This window comes from Oreochromis aureus, linkage group 7 (assembly GCF_013358895.1).
Source record: "Oreochromis aureus strain Israel breed Guangdong linkage group 7, ZZ_aureus, whole genome shotgun sequence".
Classification (NCBI taxonomy): Eukaryota; Metazoa; Chordata; class Actinopteri; order Cichliformes; family Cichlidae; genus Oreochromis; species Oreochromis aureus.
Genome location: NC_052948.1, coordinates 7,670,832 through 7,697,741, shown reverse-complemented (window position 1 = coordinate 7,697,741; position 26,910 = coordinate 7,670,832). Strand labels below are relative to the sequence as shown.

Genomic DNA, 26,910 nt, shown 5'->3' with positions numbered 1-26,910 from the left:
CCATCACACCCTGATTCTGTGAGGTTAAGCCTACTTATTGTTCAAACATTTGCCTTTTGTGTAGAAAGGAACAAAAACACATTGTCCTCACACAGCAGACCTGCAACAACCCTAACCAACAACAGGCAACAAAAGTGCTTACAATATCATGAGTTCACAAAGCTTGAGTCAAACACAGTAATCCCCATTTCCTCTTAAACTCTACTTTCACTGTCTTCCTGTACGCTTCCTTTACTTTTTTGGCTCCCTTTCCTATATCCCTATCTTGTCCAGTAACACTGTGTGCTTCCCTCACCATCACCTTAAAACAATTTGTATCCACTCTATGTTTGAATGTCCTGGCAGAAAAGACTGGAGGGACCAGTGCAGAGCTGGACTCAGTTCTATGACCCAGTTCCCACACCGGCCATGAACATTGTTATTTGGGATGTTTCAACAGATGCACCAAAACATGTGATGACAGAAAAGGATGGCAAACTTTCAACTGAGGGAAAATGAGGTGGGGTGAGAGAACAACACGTTTAAAACCCCAGATGGGAGGCAATCAGGTCCATCATCGATAAATGACGCAGGCACATGATGGGATCAGTAAATTTCGTAAAGCTTTATAGTAGTCTCTTGAGATGTGCTGCATTTTCAGACTGACATAGCATAGGTTTAAAGCCATCTGACTGGAAGAGTCCTCTAATAACCTGAACTGCATGTTTTAATATGAGATTTTTTGTGTTTGCGATTCACGTTCAGTGGAATCAGGCAATGTTTGGAGGGGATTTTTGCCCATCACTTCATGCTCTATTTATTAACATTATTGCAAACATAAAAATTAGTATCCATTGTCCCTCTCGGGGGGACAATGGATACTGAGGGACAATGGGGGTAGACTCCCACAGGGCTTAAATCTGTGACTCTCCACCATTTGACCCTAGAACTGAAGAAGCTTATCGGATGAGAGCAACTTAAAGAAGTCCAGACGCTTTTCCTTCCAAGCTCCTTAGACTACGATGACCTGGATGACTGAGAACCTTCACAGACATTTTTGGCCAGTATTGCTAAGAATGTTTTGCATTTGAATATCAGTTCAAAAGCACAAAAGATGCAGTTATTACAGTTATTACAGTTTTACAGCGGGTATCCAAGAAAAAAAATAACACCTGCACCTAGAACTGTCAGCAGCCATTGTGAGCATACTGTATTTGCCTGAGCCAGGCAATAGTCCAGCAGAGGGCACAATCTTCTCCTGTGTTTTTAAAGTTATACCTGGTACATTACATTTGTATTACAGAGTATGCTTTTGTTTACCTAAGAGCTCAGCTGGTGTCTGTTTTTAAATTATCAGCATTACAAAACACATCTTTCAGGCATTTTTTTTTTTTTAAATGCCTTTCCCTCCCCATATTTTCTCCTTTCTCCTGTTCTCATCAGTCACTCCTTTCATCTTCTAATCCTCCATTTGGTCTGCATCAGTGCAGGATAAGATCACAGCAGAGATACAGAAGGGCATAAGATAAGAGGCTATGGCAGACAGGCAGTGCAGTAAAAGGCTAGTTATTTTATAGCTTCATGGTCTGTCTTCTCTTCCGTCCGCATGAGAGGGTTTTATGAGCCATTTGGGAACTTTGGATCTCTCTAGACCAGTTTTGCTCAGACTTTCAGCTGGCACAGTGGCACCAAGTTCAGGGCTGAGTTGGCACAGACTCCCATGGTAGCAGTAACAAAAACATCTGCAGCCATAATGCACAAATGTATACTATAGTGTAGATGCAAAGAAACCCCTCTACAGTCATCTGTAGTACACAATGGCTCAGTCACACTACAGGGAGTGCAGAATTATTAGGCAAATGAGTATTTTGTCCACATCATCCTCTTCATGCATGTTGTCTTACTCCAAGCTGTATAGGCTCGAAAGCCTACTACCAATGAAGCATATTAGGTGATGTGCATCTCTGTAATGAGAAGGGGTGTGGTCTAATGACATCAACACCCTATATCAGGTGTGCATAATTATTAGGCAACTTCCTTTCCTTTGGCAAAATGGGTCAAAAGAAGGACTTGACAGGCTCAGAAAAGTCAAAAATAGTGAGATATCTTGCAGAGGATGCAGCAGTCTTAAAATTGCAAAGCTTCTGAAGCGTGATCATCGAACAATCAAAGCGTTCATTCAAAATAGTCAACAGGGTCGCAAGAAGCGTGTGGAAAAACCAAGGCGCAAAATAACTGTCCATGAACTGAGAAAAGTCAAGCGTGCAGCTGCCAAGATGCCACTTGCCACCAGTTTGGCCATATTTCAGAGCTGCAACATCACTGGAGTGCCCAAAAGCACAAGGTGTGCAATACTCAGAGACATGGCCAAGGTAAGAAAGGCTGAAAGACGACCACCACTGAACAAGACACACAAGCTGAAACGTCAAGACTGGGCCAAGAAATATCTCAAGACTGATTTTTCTAAGGTTTTATGGACTGATGAAATGAGAGTGAGTCTTGATGGGCCAGATGGATGGGCCCGTGGCTGGATTGGTAAAGGGCAGAGAGCTCCAGTCCCACTCAGACGCCAGCAAGGTGGAGGTGGAGTACTGGTTTGGGCTGGTATCATCAAAGATGAGCTTGTGGGGCCTTTTCGGGTTGAGGATGGAGTCAAGCTCAACTCCCAGTCCTACTGCCAGTTTCTGGAAGACACCTTCAAGCAGTGGTACAGGAAGAAGTCTGCATCCTTCAAGAAAAACATGATTTTCATGCAGGACAATGCTCCATCACACACGTCCAAGTACTCCACAGCGTGGCTGGCAAGAAAGGGTATAAAAGAAGAAAAACTAATGACATGGCCTCCTTGTTCACCTGATCTGAACCCCATTGAGAACCTGTGGTCCATCATCAAATGTGAGATTTACAAGGAGGAAAACAGTACACCCTCTGAACAGTGTCTGGGAGGCTGTGGTTGCTGCTGCACGCAATGTTGATGGTGAACAGATCAAAACACTGACAGAATCCATGGATGGCAGGCTTTTGAGTGTCCTTGCAAAGAAAGGTGGCTATATTGGTCACTGATTTGTTTTGTTTTGTTTTTGAATGTCAGAAATGTATATTTGTGAATGTGGAGATGTTATATTGGTTTCACTGGTAAAATAAATCATTGAAATGGGTATATATTTGTTTTTGTTAAGTTGCCTAATAATTATGCACAGTAATAGTCACCTGCACACACAGATATCCCCTAAAATAGCTAAAACTAAAAACAAACTAAAACTACTTCCAAAACATTCAGCTTTGATATTAATGAGTTTTTGGGTTCATTGAGAACATGGTTGTTGTTCAATAATAAAATTATTCCTCAAAAATACAACTTGCCTAATAATTCTGCACTCCCTGTAGCATGCAAAAAATGGGATGGTGCCTCACTGTGACTAAATTGGTGGTTGTCCAGTGATAGCATAGAATTTTTCCATATTCAGTGCCCAACTTGAAGTAGCTGCAGTGACCAAGTGATTCCTCAAGGGGCTGAATGTGCAGCACTCAACTTGTGGCTGGATGTGAGCCAAATGGTCTGACTTATACGGACAGAAATTACTCTCAGACGACTTAGCAAAGGTTTCCAAATAACTCCCCTTATTGTATTCGGGTCATATTCTTATATAGAAGTTAAAATGCATATGTTAGCAGTGAAATTTCTGTCCTGCAATAACCATGAAAGAGGAATTTCTGTTTCAAATCTATGAAGTACATGCTGGGCTCTGAATATAAGTAGTTAGTGTGAATTTCTGAGTATGCATATGGCAGCAGATTTATCAAAGTTAATCACTCAATCAATCAGGTTGTAACTGCCAACCTCACCCCATTCAGTTTCAAACTGAAAGCAGACTGTCTCTGTGTTATTGATGTTTTATTGCTGTCTTAACACACTAGTCACTTTGGCAACAAACTGCAATTGGTTGCACACCTGGTTCGAAGCATTTCAAGCACCATTTCAAAGGTAACAAGATCACAAAATCATTGCACAGTCACAATCATTTTGGTCATGCAGTGGTCTCCAGGACTGTTTTCCCTAATGTGGCTGTAGCATTAGACAAACATACAAAACTAAGATGTGTGCCACACATTGCTCTTCTCACTGCATGGACATAGTCTCTAGTAGCAATACCAAGGATGACAGATGGATAGACAGTAGACTGCCAGTAGAGTATGTTCTGTATAGGTATACACTGCAAATGTATTAATAATCCAACAAGACTTAGCTGTACTTAAAGGAGAAAGGACACTCTTTTGAGGATGCCACATTTTAGATAGAGAAGACAAATGCTTTTAGAGACTAGTAAAGGAGGCCATCTATATCCATTGTGAATTATCATTTTTAAACATAGGTGGTGGCTTATGGCACCAGCTATCAGCCGTGCTGGGGCAATATTTCATAGAAGTTTTACCTCTCAGCCCCAGTGACAGGAATGACCCACAGCTTGACTCATGTGATGACTCAGATGATCAATAGCTGTTTACCAGATCTCAGGAACACCTTGATTGAGACAGCCCCCAGTAGGGGTTTAGTACTTGGGACTCTCCACCATTTTTCTAAAACCAAAGAATCCTCGGGGATGAGAGGCGAAACATGTTTAAAACCTGAACAACTCCAGTTGCCTTCTTTTCAGACTCTTAAGACTATCATGACATGAATGACTGACAACCTACACAGACAACCGAAAAACTAGAATATCAATATGTTTCTGTGAACAGGCAGTATTGTCTGTTGAGAACATAAAGGTAGATTTGAACTCACAATACATGTTATTTATTAAAAACATGTTAATATGAGAGTTTAAAAAAGATCGATTTGGCAAAAACTCCAAAATTAACCTGTCCGCTATCTTTAACAGTCCCTGGTAAAGAGACAAGGATATAAATCAACAAAAGAAGTTATTTAACGTCTTTTATAATAAAGCTTGTAAAGCCAGATTTAGACTCATCATCCCAATGAAAGATGACATTGTAATTTGAAATTTTAAGAGGGATGATTCAGACTATACAGACTGTGACCAGATATGACTCATATAAAGTCTACTCACATAACAGACTGATGAGACAGAATAATGCAAGCCAGACCACCTTACAAAAAAGAAATAAGCATGGATTAAAAGACCCCAAAGGAGCTATACAGTTACTTAGAAAAAGAAAAAAAACAGTGCTAAGCTAAAAATTTCACTTTATTTTGATGTGTGTATCATATAGCTCAAACAGGACCACAGCATGTAAACATCTGACAGCAACTGAATGTGGCAGGTAGCTTTTAAAAGACAGCCATAGCCACAACTACACTACATAAGTGTAGTGAAAGTTAAATAAAGAGGAAGTGGTCCCAGAGTGAGATAAAAAGATGGCTTTTCTGTGATGAATTGCGTAGGCTAGGTTACACCAACATAGTCTGCCAGATTACAAAAACACTTATATCATTCATAGTCCACTTGATGTAAGGCTCTCTGTAAACAGACAAATTACACATTTAAGAAAACACACATCAGGATCAAGTGTGATCTTTACTGTCTGTCTGAGGTTCTTCACAAATGATGTTCCAAGATACACTGCAGCAATCATAATATAGCTATAATCTGTCATTTTCCTGAGTAAGTGCTATTACTACTAACATACTTGTTCAAGCACCGTTTCTTTTAAGTTGCTCAGTGATTTAACTGCATGTTATCAAGATTTAAGAGTTGACCCAAGATTTGCTCTCCCTCCAGTACATGGGAATATGAGAATTTGCAATTGAAGAGATACTGCCATTGTCGCATGTAACTGGATGTGTGTGAACAACTCGACCTACAACATGAGGTCTGGCAGAGTAAGTCACTTGGTGTTTGTTTTGGAACAATTCTGATATCTTTTTACAAACCCAACAAAAATATGAGCTTAAAAAAAGGGAGTGATAAGAAAAAAATAAAGGAGCTTTTCATTGGAATAGACTCTCTGATACCCCCTGAGGAATACAGAGCGTTTAGTTCCTCTATCTTGGGATGCAACACACATGAAAATCCCCCACAAAAAATACAGTTTCAAAAGTTAAATTTTTTTAATCTATGCCATGCACATCGTGGTGTATACCACAAAGAAGAGCTAACCCCGATGGCAATCTGCAAGAGTAGTTCATGCACTCTTTGAACTGATATGAATAACTGCTGGAAATGTGTGCAATGGGACAAAATCTAAACCACACTCTAGCCAAAACTCCTTCTAAGATCTTAGAGAGAGACGGAGAGGAATGCTGCTGTCAGGCTCAGCAAACAGGTCATCTGAGGACATGAACACGCATGTGTGAAGAGAAGGAGTATATGGATGTGTGCTGACTACCTTAATCAATTGAAAACACGCACCAAGCTTAACAGTCAATAAAGCAATACAAACAACAATAACAACAACAAAAATCTGATATAAAGCAGATGCATTCATGCAACCCAAATGTATGCACATGCAGAGTAAATGGCATCTTGAACCTATGACGGAACTGAATGATGGGATCATAATCAGACTATAAAACGAAGAACTGACCAGCTGGAAACAAGTGGTTTCAGCTGCTGGCTGTCGTGTAACTCCTTCTTTGCTCCAGATTTTGAGATATTATATATTGATGAGTGTATCAGTTTATAAGTAAAGTGTTGGGGTGCCTAAAAACATAGTACTATTGTAATTGCTTACTGCTTACCATATTGGAAAAAGCCATTACCATACTGACTGCATAGATGGGTTGTTACATTACATTCTTTACCCTGGTTACTGGCATAATGTGTACAGAGCAAGCCTTGTTTTATTTTTCCCTCAGTTTATGATAAAAACAAAATTATGACCAGACTTTATAAAACAACAAAATTTACGACCACGAAAGCCTGAATTTTAGGCTACAGATTATTTTTGACTTTTTTCATAACAAACCCTGGAAGAAACCAGTAAACCGGCAGTGCCAAGAGCTTTTGTTTATGTGCAGAATGAACTGCTGAGACACCGAAATAAAATCCAAAAAGGATGGCCTGAGTCACCATTTTATAGCTCTACCAAAAATTACCATGCTTTCATTTTATGCTAGTAGAAAAGTATGCTTGCACATATTTGACTATCCAATAGTGTGCCGTACCTACGGGTGACATCAGATTGTTTGGTCAAAACTTTTTGCAGATGACAGCATGCTTTTTTGTGCTAGGTTGGCAACCAAAGTGTACAAGCCCAGTAGCCATGTGATGTACCATAAGATAAGTTAAAGGGGGTCTGTGACACACCCATCTCTTAATTGCCTTTAAAAAAAAAAAAAGGTAAGTAAGTAATCTCCTTTTGATGATCCCAGGAAAGAGCTTGTGAAGCCTTCATTCAGGAAGAAAAGGCCCTCTGAGGCTGTTACATAATAACACCTGTTGTAACAAAATAGTATAACCACCAGACAGGGAGCGTGAGAAGGCACTTCCTTCCCTAAAACCTAGCTTCTAGACAAACACGATGAAATAATGAATGTGAAATGGTGCTTGTCTTCAGGCATCCATATGTGGCATGTATCGGTGATACACAGCCAACGCCGCTTTGATCGAGACTCACTTGGATCTCAGAGGAAAGAATAAAGGAACAGGAAGGCCTCTCAGTCCAATGACAGAGAAGGAAAGAAGGAAGCGGTATGAACAAAGACACGGACACCAAGAGCACAAAAGACATCTTGCTGTGTGTGTGTGTGTGTGTGTGTTGCATGCATCTAATTAGTCTATCGGCTCAGTTTGTCCAACTGAGTGTAGTGAATCCTGAAACATACTGTGTTGAAACAGAAATGGGACACAAGCTTTTGTTATTTGACACCTTACCTGGTTCATTGATCACATTTACATTATATATAGGGATGGGTACCGATATCCGGTACCATTATGGCACCGGTTCTGACATAAACGGTAGTAACCAGACCGAAAAGCAGCGCACATTTCGGTGGTTTTTTTCGGTGCTTTTTTTTTCTTGAGATGTCATAGACTTTGGATTCTAGCCAATCAGTTTACCTTTCCAACGATAGTAGGCGGGCCCAGGTTCGTACGTTCTTTTCGAGCAGAGCTACAGATTAAAAATGCCCGAAGCGAAGTGGTCAAAAGTCTGGCTGTACTTCACAGCAAAAGATGCAAACTCAGCAGCCTGCAACAAGTGCTTTAAGGTGATACTATGCAAAGAAGGTAACACATCAAATCTGACGAAACACTTGGCGACGCATAGCATTTTTTTAAAAGCTGAGAAATGCACCATATTTGATAGCTTGCAGCAAGACCTCACACCGAGCACATCTACTGCGGGTGTGGTGCCTGTTATCGGACCCGGAGTTAGAAACATTCCCCAAGAACCCAAAGAGGAGAGTCCTGGCCCCTAGCCCTGTCAGCGTAGCAGAAATGATGACGTTTGATGATGGCAGCAGCAGCCGTTCTTCTCTGGGTGAGTAGCTTAATGTTGTTCGGCTAACCACGTTATTAAATTAATGCATGTAAGGTGAACTAGCAAACACCGTTGTAGTTACATGCGGCTGTCTTCTTGTTTGATGGCAGATACTCCCTTCACCCTGGCCAAAAAGGCTAAAATTACCATAGAAAAAGTGGACGAAATTCATAGGGCTAACTTGGTTATCATGTTGCAGAAAAAAAAGAGACTGCTAAAAATAAAAACATAAGAGGTTTTTGGACAAAGTTTGTGTTCTCCATTCTTTAAGCACTGGTTCGAGCACCGTTTAAGCACCGGCACCATTTCAAAAGTACCGGTTTGGCACCGGTATCGGATAAAACCTAAACGATACCCATCCCTAATTATATATGAATGCCAACAGAAAATATCTTCTCAAAGTCAGAATGACCTGCTCCATCCTTTAACCTCTAATCAGACAGTGTAGTTGCAAACACAATCCACAAAGGATGAAATGATGGGAATATATATTTTAAAATGTACAGCAAAGACCAGTTAGTGTTTTATAACATCTTTTGAGTTGCTGTCAGTCTGAGAACCCAACCCAACAGCCTCTGGAATTAGCCTTGCCTGGCAACTGTCTATATTTCAGGACTTTAATCAGTTATCAGTTGCTGGGTTTTCAGATATCCTAGATATACTTAGGACTTCCTATTCCATCTGCATGCATCCCCGCCCCCCGCATATGTCAAGACTGCATTGCAGTGCCTCAGAAACCAGAAAGCTTCCAATACCAAAAATTGTGTGTCCCTTGCTTACACATTCTGCATATTCATACAGAAATCTTGCTTAAACGTCTTCTTACCTGTCCATCCTGGCCAACATGCACCTGGTGAATTTGGAGATTTCCCTGAAATTGAGAAATGTCATGTCAGTTAGCAGCCCTGTGTTTTAATATAAAGACTTTGGTTTAACTACTTTAAGAAGCTGAAATCACACTAAGTTAAACAAGTCATTAAACTATCTAAGCCAATCTGATAGTGAAGATATGCAGTGTGAAAAGGTCAGCAATATAGGTTCCTGCCAGTGTTTGTACTTGAGAGGAGGTGAATGGAACATCCATGTATTTTCATTTCTGGATAGAGTTCGACTCCCTGTTAACATAAAAAGAAATCTGTTTGCTCTGGCATAAGTGCATGATTGTCTCAGATCGAGATATAGTAGCTATTAGAAAATCTCTAAACACCCACAGTGATATCAACAGGACCATTTTGCAAAAGGATATTATACAAGACACATTTAGCCATCCTCAGGTCTCAGCTGTTTCTGCTCTAGCTAATTTTATCTCATGTATATATGCAATACTGTCTGAGCTGCCATATGGCCAGAGAGCAGTGTAATCTCTCAAACAGCTCATTTCCTTTTTAAGCACACTAAAACCAATCCCTTTGATGAAAGGGGCCCGTTCCTAATGAAAACATATTCTGTGAGTGGCAGTTGGGAGAAGTGGGATTTTGTTGCTAAGCTTTGAACTCCAAAAAACAAACAATAGCATGGAATACGAAGGAGAAAAGAGAGGGGAAAAAAATCTGGGCTCAGCCACAAAGTGCAGGAAAGGCTTTAGTGTTTTCTGCCTCCAATTTACTCTGTCTCTCTCCTTCAATTGTGCATTTCTTCCTCTAAGTGTCCTCTAGGAGTAGAACCGAATAGGAAATTAGAAAAACACTTGGTTAAGGTGTCAATTGCTTTTGCAAAAATGTCGAGCTGTCAAGCATGTGTAGCCTGAATCATATACAGTATGTGATTACATGTATATGTGTGTACACAGACTGGCGCCTTGAAATAAATCTCTCTCCCACATCCTTTAAAATCATTAGCAAAGATGTTGATGCGGAAATTCCTCTTTAAAAGTCGGAGTGGTTTGGAGTTAGATTTTGATTTCAACTGACAGGCTGTGTGCGCGCATGCAAGGATGTGTGGTGGGGAAAATAAGCCACCTGGGCATTACATGAAAACAAAATTCAAAACCTTGTGCATAATCTGGCAGATAGCGTATATAAACAATAAGACATTCACTGAAAAAACTTTACTTTGGCTAAAATTCACTAATGTCTAAAACGTCTAGTGCAACACCAGACAAGCTTCTAGCTGCCAGCTAATTGTGTGAGCAAAACAAACATACAGGTTCCTGATAAACTTGTTTAAATTGCTTTAGTTTTTAGAAGTAGACTAGTTTAGAAACTACAAAAAGCTGCTTGTGAGATTACAAAATTAAACAGTCATTGTAAAATGAATGTAATCAGGACAATTATTCCACATGTATGCTTTCTTATAAGACATTGTATATTATGCTAATCAGCAGTTCTTGCTGTAAGAAGTTGGCACTGAATAGATGTAATGTCATGCAAAAAATTCATTTTTCAAGCATTCCTTTGTTTATAGTTAAAGACTAAGCCAACCCAAAGCAATTAATGCACTGGAAATCATACCAGTCCTACCATTGACTAGCTAAAATGAATAGCAGTGGTTGTTTTTGGTTGTTCAAAACAGGAGATTCTTCCAGCTCTAACAAATATTGTGGATAATTTCAGATAGCTGGTTAAACAATTCAAATCACAAACATTAACTAAATTCAAACAATGTGAATTAACATTGTGAACTTCCCCCACAATAACATACACAGAATTGATTTTCTACCCCCGAAACTTAATTTTGCTTAAATTTGACTTAACTATAAACAATAAAGAAAGGTAGGTATCAGCAGACGGCTGACTACAACCACTGGCGCCATCGTTCTATATAACAGTCATATTCTTTTTAGACACGTTTAGTGAAGTGAATTTAATAAATCTAGAGAAGTGACTGTGGGTGGTTGTTTATTTTTCTTTTCTATTTTACAACCCCTCTTTCACGGGTGCACTTGGACACTAACCTCACTGTCCTGTGTGATCTGCACCTCCTCTCCTTGTGGCACCTGGGCTATGTGCAACTGCCCCTGTGGAATCTGAGACATACAGATGAAGATGAGGTACAGCTGAAGCTAGAACAATTTCATGAATATGATTACAAAAATTTAAATACGTTAAAAGGTATGTTTATATAATCTTCATAACCCATAATAACAAAATTGCACACAGTGGTTAGACAGTCTTTTTAGGTTAATTCATCCTCTTTGGGTTTTCCCAGTTGTCATTACTGTAGAGTGATAATAAAAAAATGTAAAAAAACAAAAAAGAAAGAAAAAAAACACAGTTGTGACTAAAGCTTTCAAACCTAATGTTAACGCTAAAGAAAACTAAGGAATTGACCTTCGATCCAAGATCAAGATCTACTGGAGATCACAGCCCGGGTTTGATTAGTAGTACGAAGGTTGAACAAGCGACGACTTTTAAGTATTTATTTGTTCACTTACAGTGGGTGTGTGCATGATTTAGCACTTCAATTTTTTAAGAAGGCTTAGGGTCCTTGGAGTGAATAAAAACCTTGTGTTACTATTTTATAGGGCAACTGTTGAATCTATTATCTGTTACGGTATCTCTACATGGTTTGGCAACCTTTCCATCAAACTCTGATGTACAGAGTACCAAACTGTAAGTTAAATAGCTTTAAATTTTCTCTACTGCCTTTATCAATCAAATTACTGAATGCTAATAGGTGGAACTCTAAATGAGAGTTTGTATGCATCTGCTAGCTTACATGACGTGTTTCCCTGGCTTGTCCAAGGTAAATTTCTCCCAAGGGAGACACAGTAAAGGCTAATCTAATCTAATCTAATTATTTGCTAATCAACTAAGCTGCTCTATTTTGGGAAATGTAATTTGATGATGACAAATTACACTGAGTTACTACGGAATGATGGTTGCAATGCTCAATCACTCTTTGCAAGTATTAATTTCCCCTACTGCATTAGAAGTACTAATAAATTTTAGGCTCAGCTGCACTCTTTAATACTCAGATGTAAGGTTGGATGGTCTTCCCTACAGGACTAGGTTATCATATTGAGAAAGTGTTGCAATCCCTCTCTCGCTCAACAATGCCAATCCTTGAGACCATTACTTGCACAACCCTACTCAGGCGGGCGAGTAGGGAGAACTCCAGACAATCTTTCTCTCCCACCTTTCCCTGAAAGCACTTCCTGCCTGTCTACCCTCTATTTTTTAATCATCTATTTGTTCCTTATTTGTTTGTCCCTTCTTGGCAAAGTGGTCTGTCACGAGTACTGCCAAAACTATGCATCATGTATCATGTATCAAACCAGAAACAGCAGAAATACTCATCACACTCTATTCACATAGGCTTATCAAACCATGTGTCTGTACAAATGAACTTATAAATTAGTTCCTTCTTGAATAACCCATCAGGACTCTGAATATGTTGACATTGTGACTCTTGGTATCTAACTCTGATCGTCTATTCTGGGTGATTTCAGAGCTGAGGGAAATAAAAGATCCAGTCACTTCCTCTATCCGCCTACCTATAACACTGTACTGGGCCTGAACGCAACCTCTGACCATAGCATCTGTTCATGTACATCCCATGAGTCACTGGTTCACTGACATAATTTGCACTATTCCTCCAGAATGCTGTATGGGTAATTGTAGTGGGTGGTGTGACCCATTCTAGTACACTATGAACTCAGCTCTGAGGGCCTCTTAGATAAAGTACACACATGACAAAGAAAAGAACAGAGATATGAGCAGAAAGATTTTCTTTTGTTGTGTTTACCAATCAATAAAAATGTTTTCTTATGAATTCAAAGAGAGTTGGGAATAAAAAAAAATCTGACACTCACCACCTGAACTTGTCCATCTTCACCAATACGGTGGAACTGGACCTGCTGATTGGCCAATGTATAGTGCAAGGTTTGTTGAGTGGCAGTCTCAATATGAGTTGTTTCTTCTGTGATTCCTTCCTCTAAATAAGACAATCAATAAGATTAGTGATGCACTCATGTATACAGTAAAAACAGGTGAGAAATAGCTTTCAATGGATTCCAGGATACATAACCAAATTCTAATAAGAAATTCTGGATCATCCTAGGCCATCCACAGAATATTACTGTGTTTAAAATTTATCAAACACTTAAATATACATTAAAGACTCCAGAGAATCATCAAACATATTCATGGTCTAGGAGCCAAACACAGGGTCTGGGGTTCGTTATCAGAACAGCAGTCCGAAACCCTGACCAAACCCGGCAATCATCCTGCGGAGATGCACAACAGCATCTACAGAGATGTCAAATAGATATCAGTACCCTCATCCAAAGTGGAGCCTGGCCACAAAATAAAATATCACTTTCTCATGTTCAATGTTTAAATATAAAGTAATAAAAGGGCTATTAGAAAAGTAGTCTGATTGCTTTTTTAAGCACGAAAAAGCAGAAATTCCTTTTTATTCACATAAAGGCATATAGCACACCCTTCTACTTTTTATTTGCAACATGAGGAAGAACTGTTGCTTGGGAAATTTTGGACTCTACATGATAATTGATTATTAAATATTCCAGTTCTGATTTATGCAAAATTACTAATTTGTGTTTGTGATGTATGTATTTGGATGCATTCGCAACTAATATTTTTCATTGTACACTCTGGGGTGTTTGTGGCTCATAAAGGCGGGGCCTGACAACCCACCCCTAATTTGTGCTCATGGGTTATTTGGGTTTCCCCTGCAGTCTTACATTTCTCTGGTCAGAGGTGAGAGGTTTTGACTCACAGGGAGGGACGGACTGCAGGCATTGTGTGCAGATTACAACCATCTGCAGAAACTGCTTTTGGGTTCCGGTCTTGAAATGGCTTTCATGTAGTAGATAAAATAAGATGGAGCAAGGTACTCTGTGTCACTGTGGTTGTTGACTGTTTTCACTCCTGCCAAAAAGCAGTTAAAAATAATATATGGAAACTGATTTAATTTACCCTTTGCTGCAAAGAAGCCAATCTATCGGAAACCATTAAAATAGTAGTGCAACGTCATAGTTTTTTTCACTTCCCAATTTTCGATTCCCAAATTTGCCTACTAATATTTGCCCCAAATATCTTTGCACCTGCAAAACGCTGAAGTGGGATTCATGGTCCCATATTTTCATCCGTTTGTATTGCCCTTAACCAGTGCACTCGCAGGCTGATGACACTGGCTATTGTGATGGCAACCCCCAAACCACACGGTGGACATGATTTGGAGCAGTCAAGCTGAAGGGGCTATATGGGGCTTCATTAGCCTGTGGGACTCTAACGACTGCCAACAGGTACCGGCAGGCCAAGGAAAGTGTGGCTCGTTCAACAGATGAAGCAAAAACTTGGTAAGAGAGGAGTTTGATGAGGCCATGGAACAAGTCTTTCAGTCGGCCTTGAAGTGATTCTGGCAAACCGAGAGGTGAGTCAAAAGGAGAAAGCACTGCTCTATCGTTCCCTAGGAAGGTCTATGCCAGAGTACTAGAGAGGAGAGTCCATCCGTTAGTCAAACCTTGGATTCAGGAAGAACAAACCAGTTTTCCTCCTGGTCAAAGAACTCTTTATCCTTTGGAGGATACTCGAGGGAGTTTATAAGTCTATACGGGTTCTGTGTAGTCAGCAAAATAACAAGATCACAGATAAAAGTGACGAAAAAAACCTTCCCCTAAAGGGTGGCTGGCCCCTTAGCAATAGGGTGAGAAGTTCAGTCACTTTGGACAGACTCAGAGTAAAGTACTCTACACACTGAAAGGCTATATCGAAAGGCCAGTAGAGGTGGTTTAGGCATGTGATAAGGATGCCTATTCGCTGTAACACTGGGGGTGATTACACCTCTTGGCTGGCCTAGGAAGGCTTTGGATGACCTGGAGGAGATGGCTGGGGAGAAGGAGACTGGGATTCTCTGCTTAGACTGCTGCCCCTACAACCCAGCGCCAGACAAGAAGTAGAAAATATAGATGGATGGACGGATGGACGGATGGATGGATGGCTATAGAGATGTACTTGTGTGCAGTCCTACAAAAAGTCAACATTGCCTGAATGCAATAACGCTAAGAGTAGGTCAAATGGTGATTAGTTAAAAAGCTGTATTGGACAGAAAAGAGAAAGGAAGATTCACTTCAAAGAGTAAGACACAAAAGAAAATCACAGATAAAAAAAACAACAACAAAACAAAACAGAGAAGATGTCCCCATTATGAGTTTGGACACTGTTACAAGATGTAGCCAAGGACCTGCAAAATGTCTAGCACCTACATATTGCCATTCCAGGAACTTGGTGAAAATCCTGAACATTAGCAGGTGCAATTAATTTAAAACATTTTGAAAATAAGGTAGGTGTACCCAAATGAACTCTTTGATGTGATCTAAATAATAGCAGCCATATAAAAAGCTCCAAGCATCATCCAGATTCTGCATGGAGAATGTGCGTGGAACAAGCCACAGAGGCTGGGTTTATTACTCACCAAATAAAAATGCATGCATATTTTTCAGAGAACAACTGGCTTAGTCCATCTGTTGACCCGTCCTCAAACCAAACGTGACCTCATAATTTTGCTCAGACATACTGTGGCCATCACCAGTATTTACAAATCGAGATTGTGTGACTGCAGAGCTCTTTTAAAGATGAATCCAATGGTTTCACTTTCTGCCCCACTGACACTGACAAACAGAAAACTAGTTTTCTAACTGGCTTATAAATAAAAACAAAGTGTGCAACAGATATCTCCTGCTGCAGTTTATTTTTACAATTTTGCCTCTACTTTGATCAGAGAACAATTACAGAAAACTAGCTAAATTTATCTCCAGATTAAGACAAATGAACGTGTACCAGTGATGTTAGGAACATTTATACTTAGAGTTACAAACCTCTGGTAAAAACCTGTACTTTACCTGTGACTGTGTTGCGAGGTGTTCGTTTAGAGAAGCTCTTGACAGCCAGACTCTGACCACGTTGCTTGCGTCTCCAAGCAGTGCGACACTTTGAGTCAATGCTCTGCTTGATCCGGTACCAGTCTGATTCGGTGATGCCAAATTTGTGGAATAAGTGGCCTGCGGGAGCATGAAGAGGTCAATGTTACCTAAGGTTTAAATTAACAACCTAAAATTAGGGAAATATTCCTTACTTCATTTGTCTTGTTCAGTCTCTTTCAGTACTGATGTGAATAAAATATTTTGCTTTTAGCTTTGGTGAACTTCTGCACACTTAAATATTAACACATTCAACTGGTGGCAAGAGCATGAGCAGATTCCTCATTACTTAAGGCTTAAAGAAATAAAATAAAAGACCTAAATAAATAAAATCGCACTTGATCCAAAAAGTGTAATGCTGCAGATTCATCCTGCTGAAACTGTGTGCTCGATGTGAACGGCACACCATATTCATACAAATTTTACACATCTGGTGTGTAAAAGCCCCTGACTTGCAATTGGTAGTTACTGTGTCGGTAAGGTAAATTGTCCTTTCTTTTTTGTTGTTCTCCTCTGAATGGGAACCATACATAAAACAAATAATGGCTCATACTTCAGTGACATCACTCTTCCTCAATCACAAGTCATTAGCAAATGAACATACCCTGGAAATCATTCCTATTTTAGGTAAAACATTATATAACATAGCTCAAAATTACCGAGCAAGCCTATAAACTTCTCAGAGAAGTGTTAACAGAGATCAGGGCAGAGGGTCATTTCCCCAAAGACTTTCATAGAACGGGAGCCACATATATCGCCCCCTGGCAGCCCAAAGATAAAATGCAGGTTTAAGACACGGGTTTGGTTTGACTTTTCCATCCCAGAAGCAACATTTACCTTTTACACTCTCTTTGGCCTGAACAAATCTACATGTAACTACACACCCATGCTGCTGAGAGGAAATAGAGTGTGATCGGCCAAACTACAAGGCAGCAAAAAGGCATGATGGTGTGTGCTGTGGGGATACTTCTTTCTTACCTCAGTACAGCTGGCCAGTCATGGTGTGACGAGGTTGTGATTGTTGGATCTTTTTTTGTTTTGCCTTTTCCAGAAACTTACAGCAAAAGGTTACCAAGACATCCACTAGCCAACTGGACAAGGTGTGGGAGGAGGGGATTGCTGACTATTTGACCATCTTACATGCAGTTCACAAAGAATATTAATTCTGCTTTATGTCTACTTGCACTGATGGGGGATACATTGGGTACAAACAGAACTTTGCAGCATAGGTTACAGGTAACTGAGACCCTTTTAACACTGTAAGAAGGGCCTATAGCTATATAAATAAATATTTTTGCCACAGGCCTTTCATAAATATCTGTCTGCCTACCAGTGTAACCCTGACTCCACTTAATCAAGAATCAAAGAGTTTTTTGCACTGAGAGTGACTCCATTAAGATCTTTCTACCAGACATGTGCTTGTCATTTAGAGTCTGGTATGTTCTGAAATGTGTTGCACATTAATGCATGTGTGCAATGATGAATGGATGTTGTTGTAACCCGTCTTGGGAATACAGAGTGCAGTTTATTTTCTGTGTTTTATTCAGTGCTGCTTTGTACTAGAATGGGGACGAAATGTGGAAAGGTCTCAGAGAGTTCATTTATTACTTAAAATCAAAAACTGAAAAAGTCAAACCCTGACAGAGTGAAATTATTAGTATATAAGAAACCATGAGGTAAACAGTAGTTACCAGATGCTCTCTGTGCACTTGACATGGGCTAACTTTGCAAACACTCGCAAAGAACATATTTCACAGCCCATGCTAGTATGAAGCCCTAAACTCCTAATACTTTCTGACATGTATCAGTACCAGCAGCTTACAAATAAAAAGGCACTTATATAAAATAGCTTCTCATGGAAGTATGTTCACTACCAGACCTACCACTGCTCTGTCAAAAACAAATAGTCCCCCCAAAATTACCAGTATTAGATGGTTATGTTATCAAGACTCACAGCGGATGCCGTAGATCATAAGTGGGTCCAGCTGCTTCTTTCCATGTTTGCCCTGCCCAGAGAGATTTGACATGGCCTGGACCTCACGGTGGAATAGGTAGTCCAGCAACGTCAATGCCATTTTCTCTGCTGTACGACAGTTTGTGCTGATATGAAGCATATCAGCTGGAGATATTGGACAGCGAACTCGCATCTCTGGGTTGTTCTCATCTCCTAACCAGGTGCCGGCTGGATAATCATCTAAAGAACAGAGGAGGAACGGCTCTTCAAAGAGTTGCACAGATTGAGAAATATTTTACAGCAACAGCAACTGAGATAATTGATATAATACAACAGCACCCCCATGTGGCAGTAAAAAGGAAGTGAGTGAATTTGTGTAAAACTTAGTATAACTATTATAAAAAAACAGAATATGTGGTTTGGCTGTTTGGTCACAGTGTATGTTAGCTATTAAGTAAACCACATGACCAATGCATTAGGCATATGGTAACATCTAACTTGCTGACTAACAGAAATTTTTATAATGGTAACCCAAAGTTGCAAATGAATGAATAATAGTTTGCCTTTGAAGGTAACCAAGAAATTCAGATCCAATAAAAATTATCCAACCAACAAGCACAACAATGGGACAATGTGGACTTCATTTAAGTTTGCATAGTTAACTGTTTTCTTTTGGTTTCAGACAGAAAAACAGAGTAACGCAACTGAAGGAATGAATGATGCCTAACAGCATCTGAGGCAGAAAAACAGGGAAATTAACACACATCAGCACAGTTTGCAATCTATTTAATATGGAGATTAGCTGAAAGAGTCACGTTAGCCACATTAAACAACTAAAAACTGAACAAAACATTCAAAATCAATTACTGAGAGGTCTAAAAATGTAAGGGGGTAATTTACTGCAACTGACTTTTCCTTTAGAGAGTTGACGCAGATGAACATGTTGAACACTGTGTACTTTTAGTGCATAATTGTTTTTGCTATTAGTGGGATTGCTGACGTGACATTGTTGAGGCTTGCTGCTGTGAAGTCGCCAAAGATCAGGAAGTCATTTTGAAAGAAAAAAAAATAAGGCTGAAAAACCCCTAGCTTTTTTTTTTTTCCTGCCACAATCAGTAATGGTAGTGCTCACCATATGTGACTGTCACTCTCTACTGTAGAAAAATTGTGATGCAGAAATTTTGAACACATGGCAGAAGTAAGTTTGAAAATGAGTAACATGGGGGTTAAAAACAACCTATGGCTCTATGTAAGTAATATACTTGTCCTTTTCTAATTTTAACAAGAAGAAACTAAAGATATGTGCATTTCTGTGCCTCTTCACCAGTGCGGCCATACCTTCTGCATTGAGTGTGATGAGAGTGACATTTTGGCCTTTCTGTGCATTGCTTGATTGACCACCGTTGGAAACACAATCACTGGCCTCTGAGCCACTCTCCTGTTCCTCTTGACTCTCTTCGGGGCCAGGGACCTTTACTAGGATGGTGTTGTGTCGCCTCCTGGTCACTGTGCTGCAAAGAAACACAACGCATTGACAGATCTTGATTGGTGAGAAAAACAGAATAGGTACACACATACTATTAGTTCTACTGAAAAATTGTGATAAGGCAGTAACTTGACATAACTTGTGTGGTGGTGTGTTCGGACAGATATAACACACAGTATAATAAGTGTGCCACTCACTTGCTAAGCAGGTTCTCCAGAGGAGTGTCTTCCGGACTTGAGGGCTTCGGTTGTTCACTGCTCACAATAACATTTGTTTGTGGGACAACACTGAGAGCAAAACAAATAGTTTTCATTTTCATTGGACTTTTAACCTGCCTGACTGACTGGTGGCCAATATGGCACCAACATTAAGAGCTTACCATCGCACTTTGTTCCAAGTCTGAGTGGCCCCTTGAGGGGATCCTGCAACCATAGGAACCTGAATGGGACTTCTGGCACAGGGTGCCATGCTATCCAGTTTGCGTGCAAGGTTTTTGCATGTAGTATCCAGAGACTGTAGCTTTGACTCAATTCCCTCCAGCCGCTGGCTGATAGATCCAGTGAATGATACCAACAAGTTCTGAAAAAAAATTAAAAACAATATTAAGCTCTACCAACTACATATAAATGTATAACCAGTAAACAGTATATGGTTTATAAAGAGCTGCTACCTTAATAAGAGCGATATCTTGATTGCTATTGTTATTCTCCTGGCCGTTGCTTAATTTCCTTCTTTTCTTCTGAGACCTTTCTTCATCATCTTCATGATTGTCCATCATGTCTGCCATGAATCAAAGGAAAAGACACCCTCAAAACAACACACAAAACCATCCTGTTAGATTTGTCTTCTAGAGTGAAGGTGTGCTTCTACTCAGGAGAAAAGTACTAAGTGTCTCCTTAATCCTAACCTTATATTATAAAAAGAGTCTAATGACCATTTTTTTGCAAAGGAATCTTACCAGTACGATTTTCCTGGTTAAAGTCCTCCACTGTTATTTGCACAATTTCATCCAGTTCTTGTTCAGACATTGTTCACCACTGAAATACAGAAAGAACATGGTCAACTTAAAAAGACAGTAAAATATTCATTTACTGATATGTTTACATAAATTAAAATATCTTTTTGCTATGTCTGTTTGTATTTCTGCATTAGCATTAGACAACATGATTGCTGGGGCAGGAATAAAATATAAATAGTAAGACAACAGGAATAAATAATAAACAGGAGAAATATATACAAATTAGAGGAATATATATACAAAAATAAGAGAAAGCCACACATTGGAGAACAAAGTGTATGGAAGTAGTGGAAAGGAATTGGTCTGAGTATAGAGTCCGTATGTGAGTGGCCTGAGTGATGAGAGTTACTCAGACGATGGTTCAGATTGATGAGGTGTGGGGGGGGATAGTTTTTGTTAACAGTCTGAATAGCCCAGGGGAATAAGCAGATTGTGAATCCAGAGGTGTGGGACCTGATTCACCTGAGGCACCGACCCGAGGGCAGCAGGTAAAACATGTTTCTCAGTAGTTTCCCCTGCGTACCGAACATCAAGCATTAGGAGGGTACGCTCTCCACTGAGGAGCGGTAGAAGGCCAGCAGCAGCTTCTGGTCCATTTTATTCTTCCTCAGGACACAGAAAGTGCACTCTTGGGCCTTCTTTACCAGGGCATTTGTGTTGTGGGTCCAGGTGAGATCAGTGGAGATAAAGTGTTGTGAGGCAACTGCTGTTGTGATATGGTGCCATTTTAAATAACACTCAACTGAATTGGATTGAAATTTAATTTAATCTCTTCACAACAACATACAACTTTTTGCAAATGAAACTCTTTAGTGCCATGTAGTGTTGTCCAGAGGTAAACCATGATAAGGTATATTAAAAAATAAAAACAAGCACAAACACCTGTGGCTGCAGGAAGAAAGCTACTGTGTGTGTATTACCCTTCACTGTAAGCAACAGTAAAGCTGCCTTTGGCATTCTACTAAAATTTTTAGGCATAACGACAGCCTTGGGCACCTTCTTCAGTTTGAAGTCTATTTTCTTCTGTTTTGCATGCAAGAGAAGTATCGTGTATTGGACTCTTAAAGTAGCCAAAATGTAGGTAACCACAAAACAGTGGATGAAGACAATGACAGAGGCCTGCAGCTGCAGCTGCATGCACACTGCTTTCACTAAATAACATGTGTAGCAGAGTGTGAGAAACAATTTAACTACAGAGGCAGTGTTCCTCTCAAGACTGTTAAAACAGTAGTGGAATAAACAACCCACTTTCCAAAAGGTTTACGAACTGATGATTAGGTAACAATGCTACATTAATAACAACCATATTCCTTTAGTCTCAAAAGCTGACTTTGTGTTGGCTGCTAAATAACTACTACCACCACTACTTTCTGGCAGAGCAGAAAAGCAAGACCAAGATCATTGTCTCTACCAAGGGCGTTACATATTTTCAATGATGTGCTTGTCTTTCTGTTAGGAAGATTACTAGAGGGAAAAAAACAACTACTGGGTAGATTTTACTGGGCAGTAGTTTGTGAAGAGATGGACAAAGAAATACAATACAATTTTAGTGAGGATATGGATCAAAGGAGTGCGCTTGGAATTTTTGTGATAAAGGTACACTAAGCAACTGCTTGCGCCACCACCATCAACCAAACAATGACTGATTTGCAATTTCAAGCAAGGTGCAGCTTGTCTGGTTACAAAGGAAAAAAGATGCATGAAAAATTATCCCGCTGCTTACTTGATTTTGAATTTTTAGAGTCAAGCACTTCTTTCAGGTCTTACCGAACATAATATAAAGGTCATTTTTTTAAAATTATGATCAAATTTAGTGTAACAAAGTCAATAAATCAGTATACATTGCAGCATGGCAAGTCGTGGTGACATGAGCATACAGTGTCCCTCAGCTTCTCAGATCAATCCATCATTTGAAACTTTCCGTTACAATTTGTGGCAGTGGTCAACATCCTCAAGTCAAGTATTCACCGCAGGATTTCAGAAAAAGACATTTGTGACATTTATCTTTTACATGAAGTTTGAAGTTTTCATAACACCTACTATGTTTGTATCTGATGTTCTACAAGTTATGCTCAAATGTTTGGTTGGGTACGTTTGGGTGTGTGCTGTTAAAATTATTATAATGTTATTAAAGTATTGACCTTAGCAGTATTCGTGTTGTGTGCGCCCCAAGGTTTACTTTTGTTATGTAATCTCAAACGTCCTCTTCCATCAAGTGTATCTTTATATAATAACTATACTACTATGATAACCACTCTGTTATTAATAGGACAACTTTAAAAGTTCTCTCCTCCAGTAGAAACATTTGAAATGTTTAGTTAAGTTTGATCTTTTCTTGTCCTCACACAGCAACTCCATATCCTTAAACCACGTACAACTCTGGACTGAATAACAAAAGATAGATCTCTACTTAAATGCCTGTGTCCTGAGTAACACTGCAAAGTGGCAGTGACTACAACAGAATATTAGCAGCACATTAAAACAATAGAATAGAACTGAATTCAACTTTATTGTCATTGCACATGTCACAAGTACAAGGCAACGAAATGCAGTTTGCATCCATCCAGAAAGTGCTTTAGCAGAAAACAGAAAAGCAGTACTGTTGATCATTTTAATAATAAAGTTGTGGAAATGTGGAGATTATCATTGTTGTTTCAAGACAAACTGCCATGTTTTCTATACCCTGTACAAAATCCCTTGTTTAGTTGAGTTAGTGAAACAAATTAATTAGCCCTTCTGTGATACAACATACACCCTCTTTATTGGACAAGAGTGAAACCATCGATAACCTTACATCTGTCCATTACCAGTCATTTAATTTTGTACAAACCCACTCTTCTAGTTTGTGTCTTTTTCTGTCTGACCAGATGCATCTTTCTGCAGCATCTTTTCAACTTATCACCTTATAGTTATCAGGAAATGAGAAATCATATCCTTCCTTCTTACTAAAACTGATTCTTAAGTACGATTTCACTAACTCAGAGGGTATAGCAACTGTGGCAGTTTGTTTTGAAGCAACAATTATAATCGCCACATTTAAAAAAAAAATTCCTTACAATAGTATTTTGACTTTAATCTCAAAGCAATTGAGAATATATTTTTTCTTAATGTGGTCCTAATAGTCATACATACTCCAAGTTAGGATTACACTTTTAATAAGCTACCTTTACACAACAAATAATTGACAAAGTAACTGCCACAAAACTGTCAAATTCAGTCACCCAATAAAGATCTAACACTTGCACACTCCAAACTAATTTACTTTTTCAAGTTGCAGTAGAGTATTTGCAACCTTTGATACCTGTATCAGTCCACTTGAATACATGAACTAAGTTGTCCTCTTTTGAGCCTGTATGTATAGCCAAATATTGAAAAAAATTCTGTATTATTCACCAGATTTTAGCTGCTGCTTTTCATTTGTTGCATTGCTTTATTTGCCTACGTTCAGTTTCCCTACTCTTTGTGTCATAACTGCACAATTGCTTTAGTGATTTGTCCACATTTTGGAAAGAAAATGTTGGAGCAGTAATACAAATGCTAACACCAACACATTTTTAGCGCACTTGTGGAACTTTTTTTTTTTTTAATCTATTACTCCAAAAATGCACAGCACCTCAATTAAAATGTGTGAGAGAAGGACCCATCCATTGCAAATACAAGGCTTATATCCTCATAACACCCACGAATAAACTAACAATCATGTTGTGTGTATGAGAAATTATATCCAGTGTCATAATCTTGCAGCTTTGTCTTCCTGATTCATTTCCTCGTTTTCCAAACATGGCAAAAAAAGCATAGATGCATGAGGAAAAATTACAATAATAATCAAAGTACGACATTTTATGTGGGCCTGGCTCTACGTAGCTTACAAAAGCATCGATAGCAGCTTAAGAGTAATAGTTTGTGACATTACTTTAAATAAAAAAAAGAATAAATGTGTGCTTTGTCCTTAAACTTACACAAAGGAAACTTTGTTACTGGAGACACATACCATTTATATAAGGGGGTTTATCTGAATGGTATGCCCAACATAAAATGAGCAATAATCAGTTTTAGAGTAGCCCAACTAAATTAAGCCCTATGTAAAACGGTCTGAAATTGCAAAAGCTCCTGGCGCTTTTTTTTAAGCGCAACCGTTACCTGTGATAGTGGCTAGCTATAAGGAAACACAGCTGTTTCAGACCATTTTCTTTAGACTTTAGCTGCTTAGCCTAGATTACTACAGTTTGCTACAAATATAAAGAAATAGCACGGAGCTGGTAAACGTCTACTAGCCCAACTAACGAGCTTTAGATTGGTTAGTTAACTGGGCGGGGGTCTGACGATGCTAAATACAGGCGAATAAACGGAGGAAAACAAACTTGGAGCATCTATTTGTTATGTATTTATGTAATGCGACTAGACATGCGGTGCAAAACTACTGTACTACGGATATTTAATTTATTTTTCACTGGTTAATTAGCGTCAGCAAAATCATAACTAGCAGCTAATGTTAGCTGCCGCTACAAAATCGGATTTGAAAGCTTGCATGCTAACTTAAAGGAGACGCTATTTAAGCTAGCGTGGTAGTTAGCATGCTAGTTGGGCCTAAAGGCCTTTGGAGCGTAATGCAAGATTCGTTTAATGCTGAAGCAATCGTTAAATTAATTGTGATTTTGATGCAGCTTCTCTTCTCATTCTCGCACACAACACATGTACCGTGTAAGATTGGGTTATATTACCGTGTGAATGGTGAATTCTCGTGTTGTTTGTAGAGTTTCCGATAATGGCGTCGTTCCTCGCGAGAGATGAGACCTTGCCTTCGTGTGCTTCACACACGGAGGTTTCCTCAACGCTCATTCAAGGGAGCTCAGTCTGCAGGAGACCGCTCGTCACCGCTGCAGACGCCAGTCACAGACTGCACGACTGCTTCTTTTCAAGCTGTTTTATCTAAATCTGAAAAAAGCCGACATCGATTAAATTGTACAGTTTATTCGACATCATCATAATACCGCATGATAATAACTGCGCCAAAGCACAGTATCTTAATAAAGCCTCTGTGGCAAGCAGCGAGATTGCATAAACGGATAACATGTTTGTTTAACCCTGTATTTTTTAACCGTCCAGTAAACGTTTCTTACATTCATTGTAATCCAACTCCTCAGGGTTGTTTGTTATCTTGATTTAATCCAAGCCTTTGTTTGCATCCGTAGATACCTTAGAGTATATATTACTGTATTTTAGTATTTTGGTTTCCCAGTGATTGGAGCAAATGGGTTTATTTTCCTCTACATTATTTACCCTCTTATGTAGATGATTTGGCACAAGAAATTAAGCAGCCCACTAACTATTGTTCACAATGTAAATGACTCTGATGTTTATTTCTGAGACAGATAATTAGCAAAATGATAATATACAACAACCAAAAAGGAAATTCAACTGAAACATTACAAAATCCAAGGTCAGCTGAAGCGCAAGTGTATTTTTATCAAGCGTTTTACATGTACTTGTTTGGTCTTCAGTGAACATATAGAGGAGTTTATTATAATCAAATAAACACGTTAACAATAGAGGAAGATTAATACATGCAAAATGTTGCAGGATAAGGAAGAATAACTTATAGAAATAATATATTTTATTTTATGTATTAATATCATAGAATATGCCATTATCTAGTATAGAGCATATTGCTTTGCATTAAAATGTAACTCTCTCAAGGAATGAAAACAACAGCTGTGGTGAAGAGGTGGTGAGTGCTACAAGTAAAAGCAGCAAATGACCAGCAGGTGGAGCCACTGGCAGGCTCAGTCCATCTTTCAGCTAGGCAGGGATTTGACACACTGTTTTTAGGCATTTTTCTGTTCCACTGGGTAATACAAGAATAAGAAAATCCAGCAGATAGTATGTTATTACACTCACTAGATTAAGTGTCTATTAACTCTCCACAAGTGGTTGCACTGTTCATCATTAAGAGCTGTATAGGTAGAGCTAGATAGCATTATTTAAAAGGACTCAGGTTCAGTTCGTAGTACTAATTGTAATGCAGAAGGGCTGTGCCTGACTGGAATTCATGTCTGCCTAAAATATATTAAAAATAACATATTCTTATATGCACACCAGTGTGCTACCATGGGAGAATTTTCTGCCATACATCTCCTCTGATATGTCTA

General features: G+C 39.2%; 1 protein-coding gene across 2 annotated transcripts in view; it reads right to left on the bottom strand.

The window, feature by feature from the left end:
* The window catches only part of LOC116335492 (BTG3 associated nuclear protein), a 38,056-nt gene extending 12,335 nt beyond the window's left edge, over positions 1-25,721 (bottom strand). The window contains exons 1-11 of one of the 2 annotated variants that reach the window (XM_031759199.2): positions 25,483-25,721; positions 20,702-20,780; positions 20,414-20,523; positions 20,123-20,322; positions 19,941-20,030; positions 19,596-19,768; positions 18,258-18,497; positions 16,226-16,384; positions 13,175-13,296; positions 11,315-11,386; positions 9,248-9,292 (exon numbers count right to left, since the gene is read on the bottom strand). In XM_031759199.2, coding sequence (XP_031615059.2) covers positions 9,248-9,292; positions 11,315-11,386; positions 13,175-13,296; positions 16,226-16,384; positions 18,258-18,497; positions 19,596-19,768; positions 19,941-20,030; positions 20,123-20,322; positions 20,414-20,523; positions 20,702-20,771 — 1,281 coding nt within the window. In that variant the 5' untranslated portion in view covers positions 20,772-20,780; positions 25,483-25,721. Of the gene's footprint in view, positions 1-9,247; positions 9,293-11,314; positions 11,387-13,174; positions 13,297-16,225; positions 16,385-18,257; positions 18,498-19,595; positions 19,769-19,940; positions 20,031-20,122; positions 20,323-20,413; positions 20,551-20,701; positions 20,781-25,482 lie in introns of those variants that run through there. The other variant, XM_031759207.2, reaches the window with a different exon arrangement.
* Positions 25,722-26,910: the final 1,189 nt, after the last annotated feature.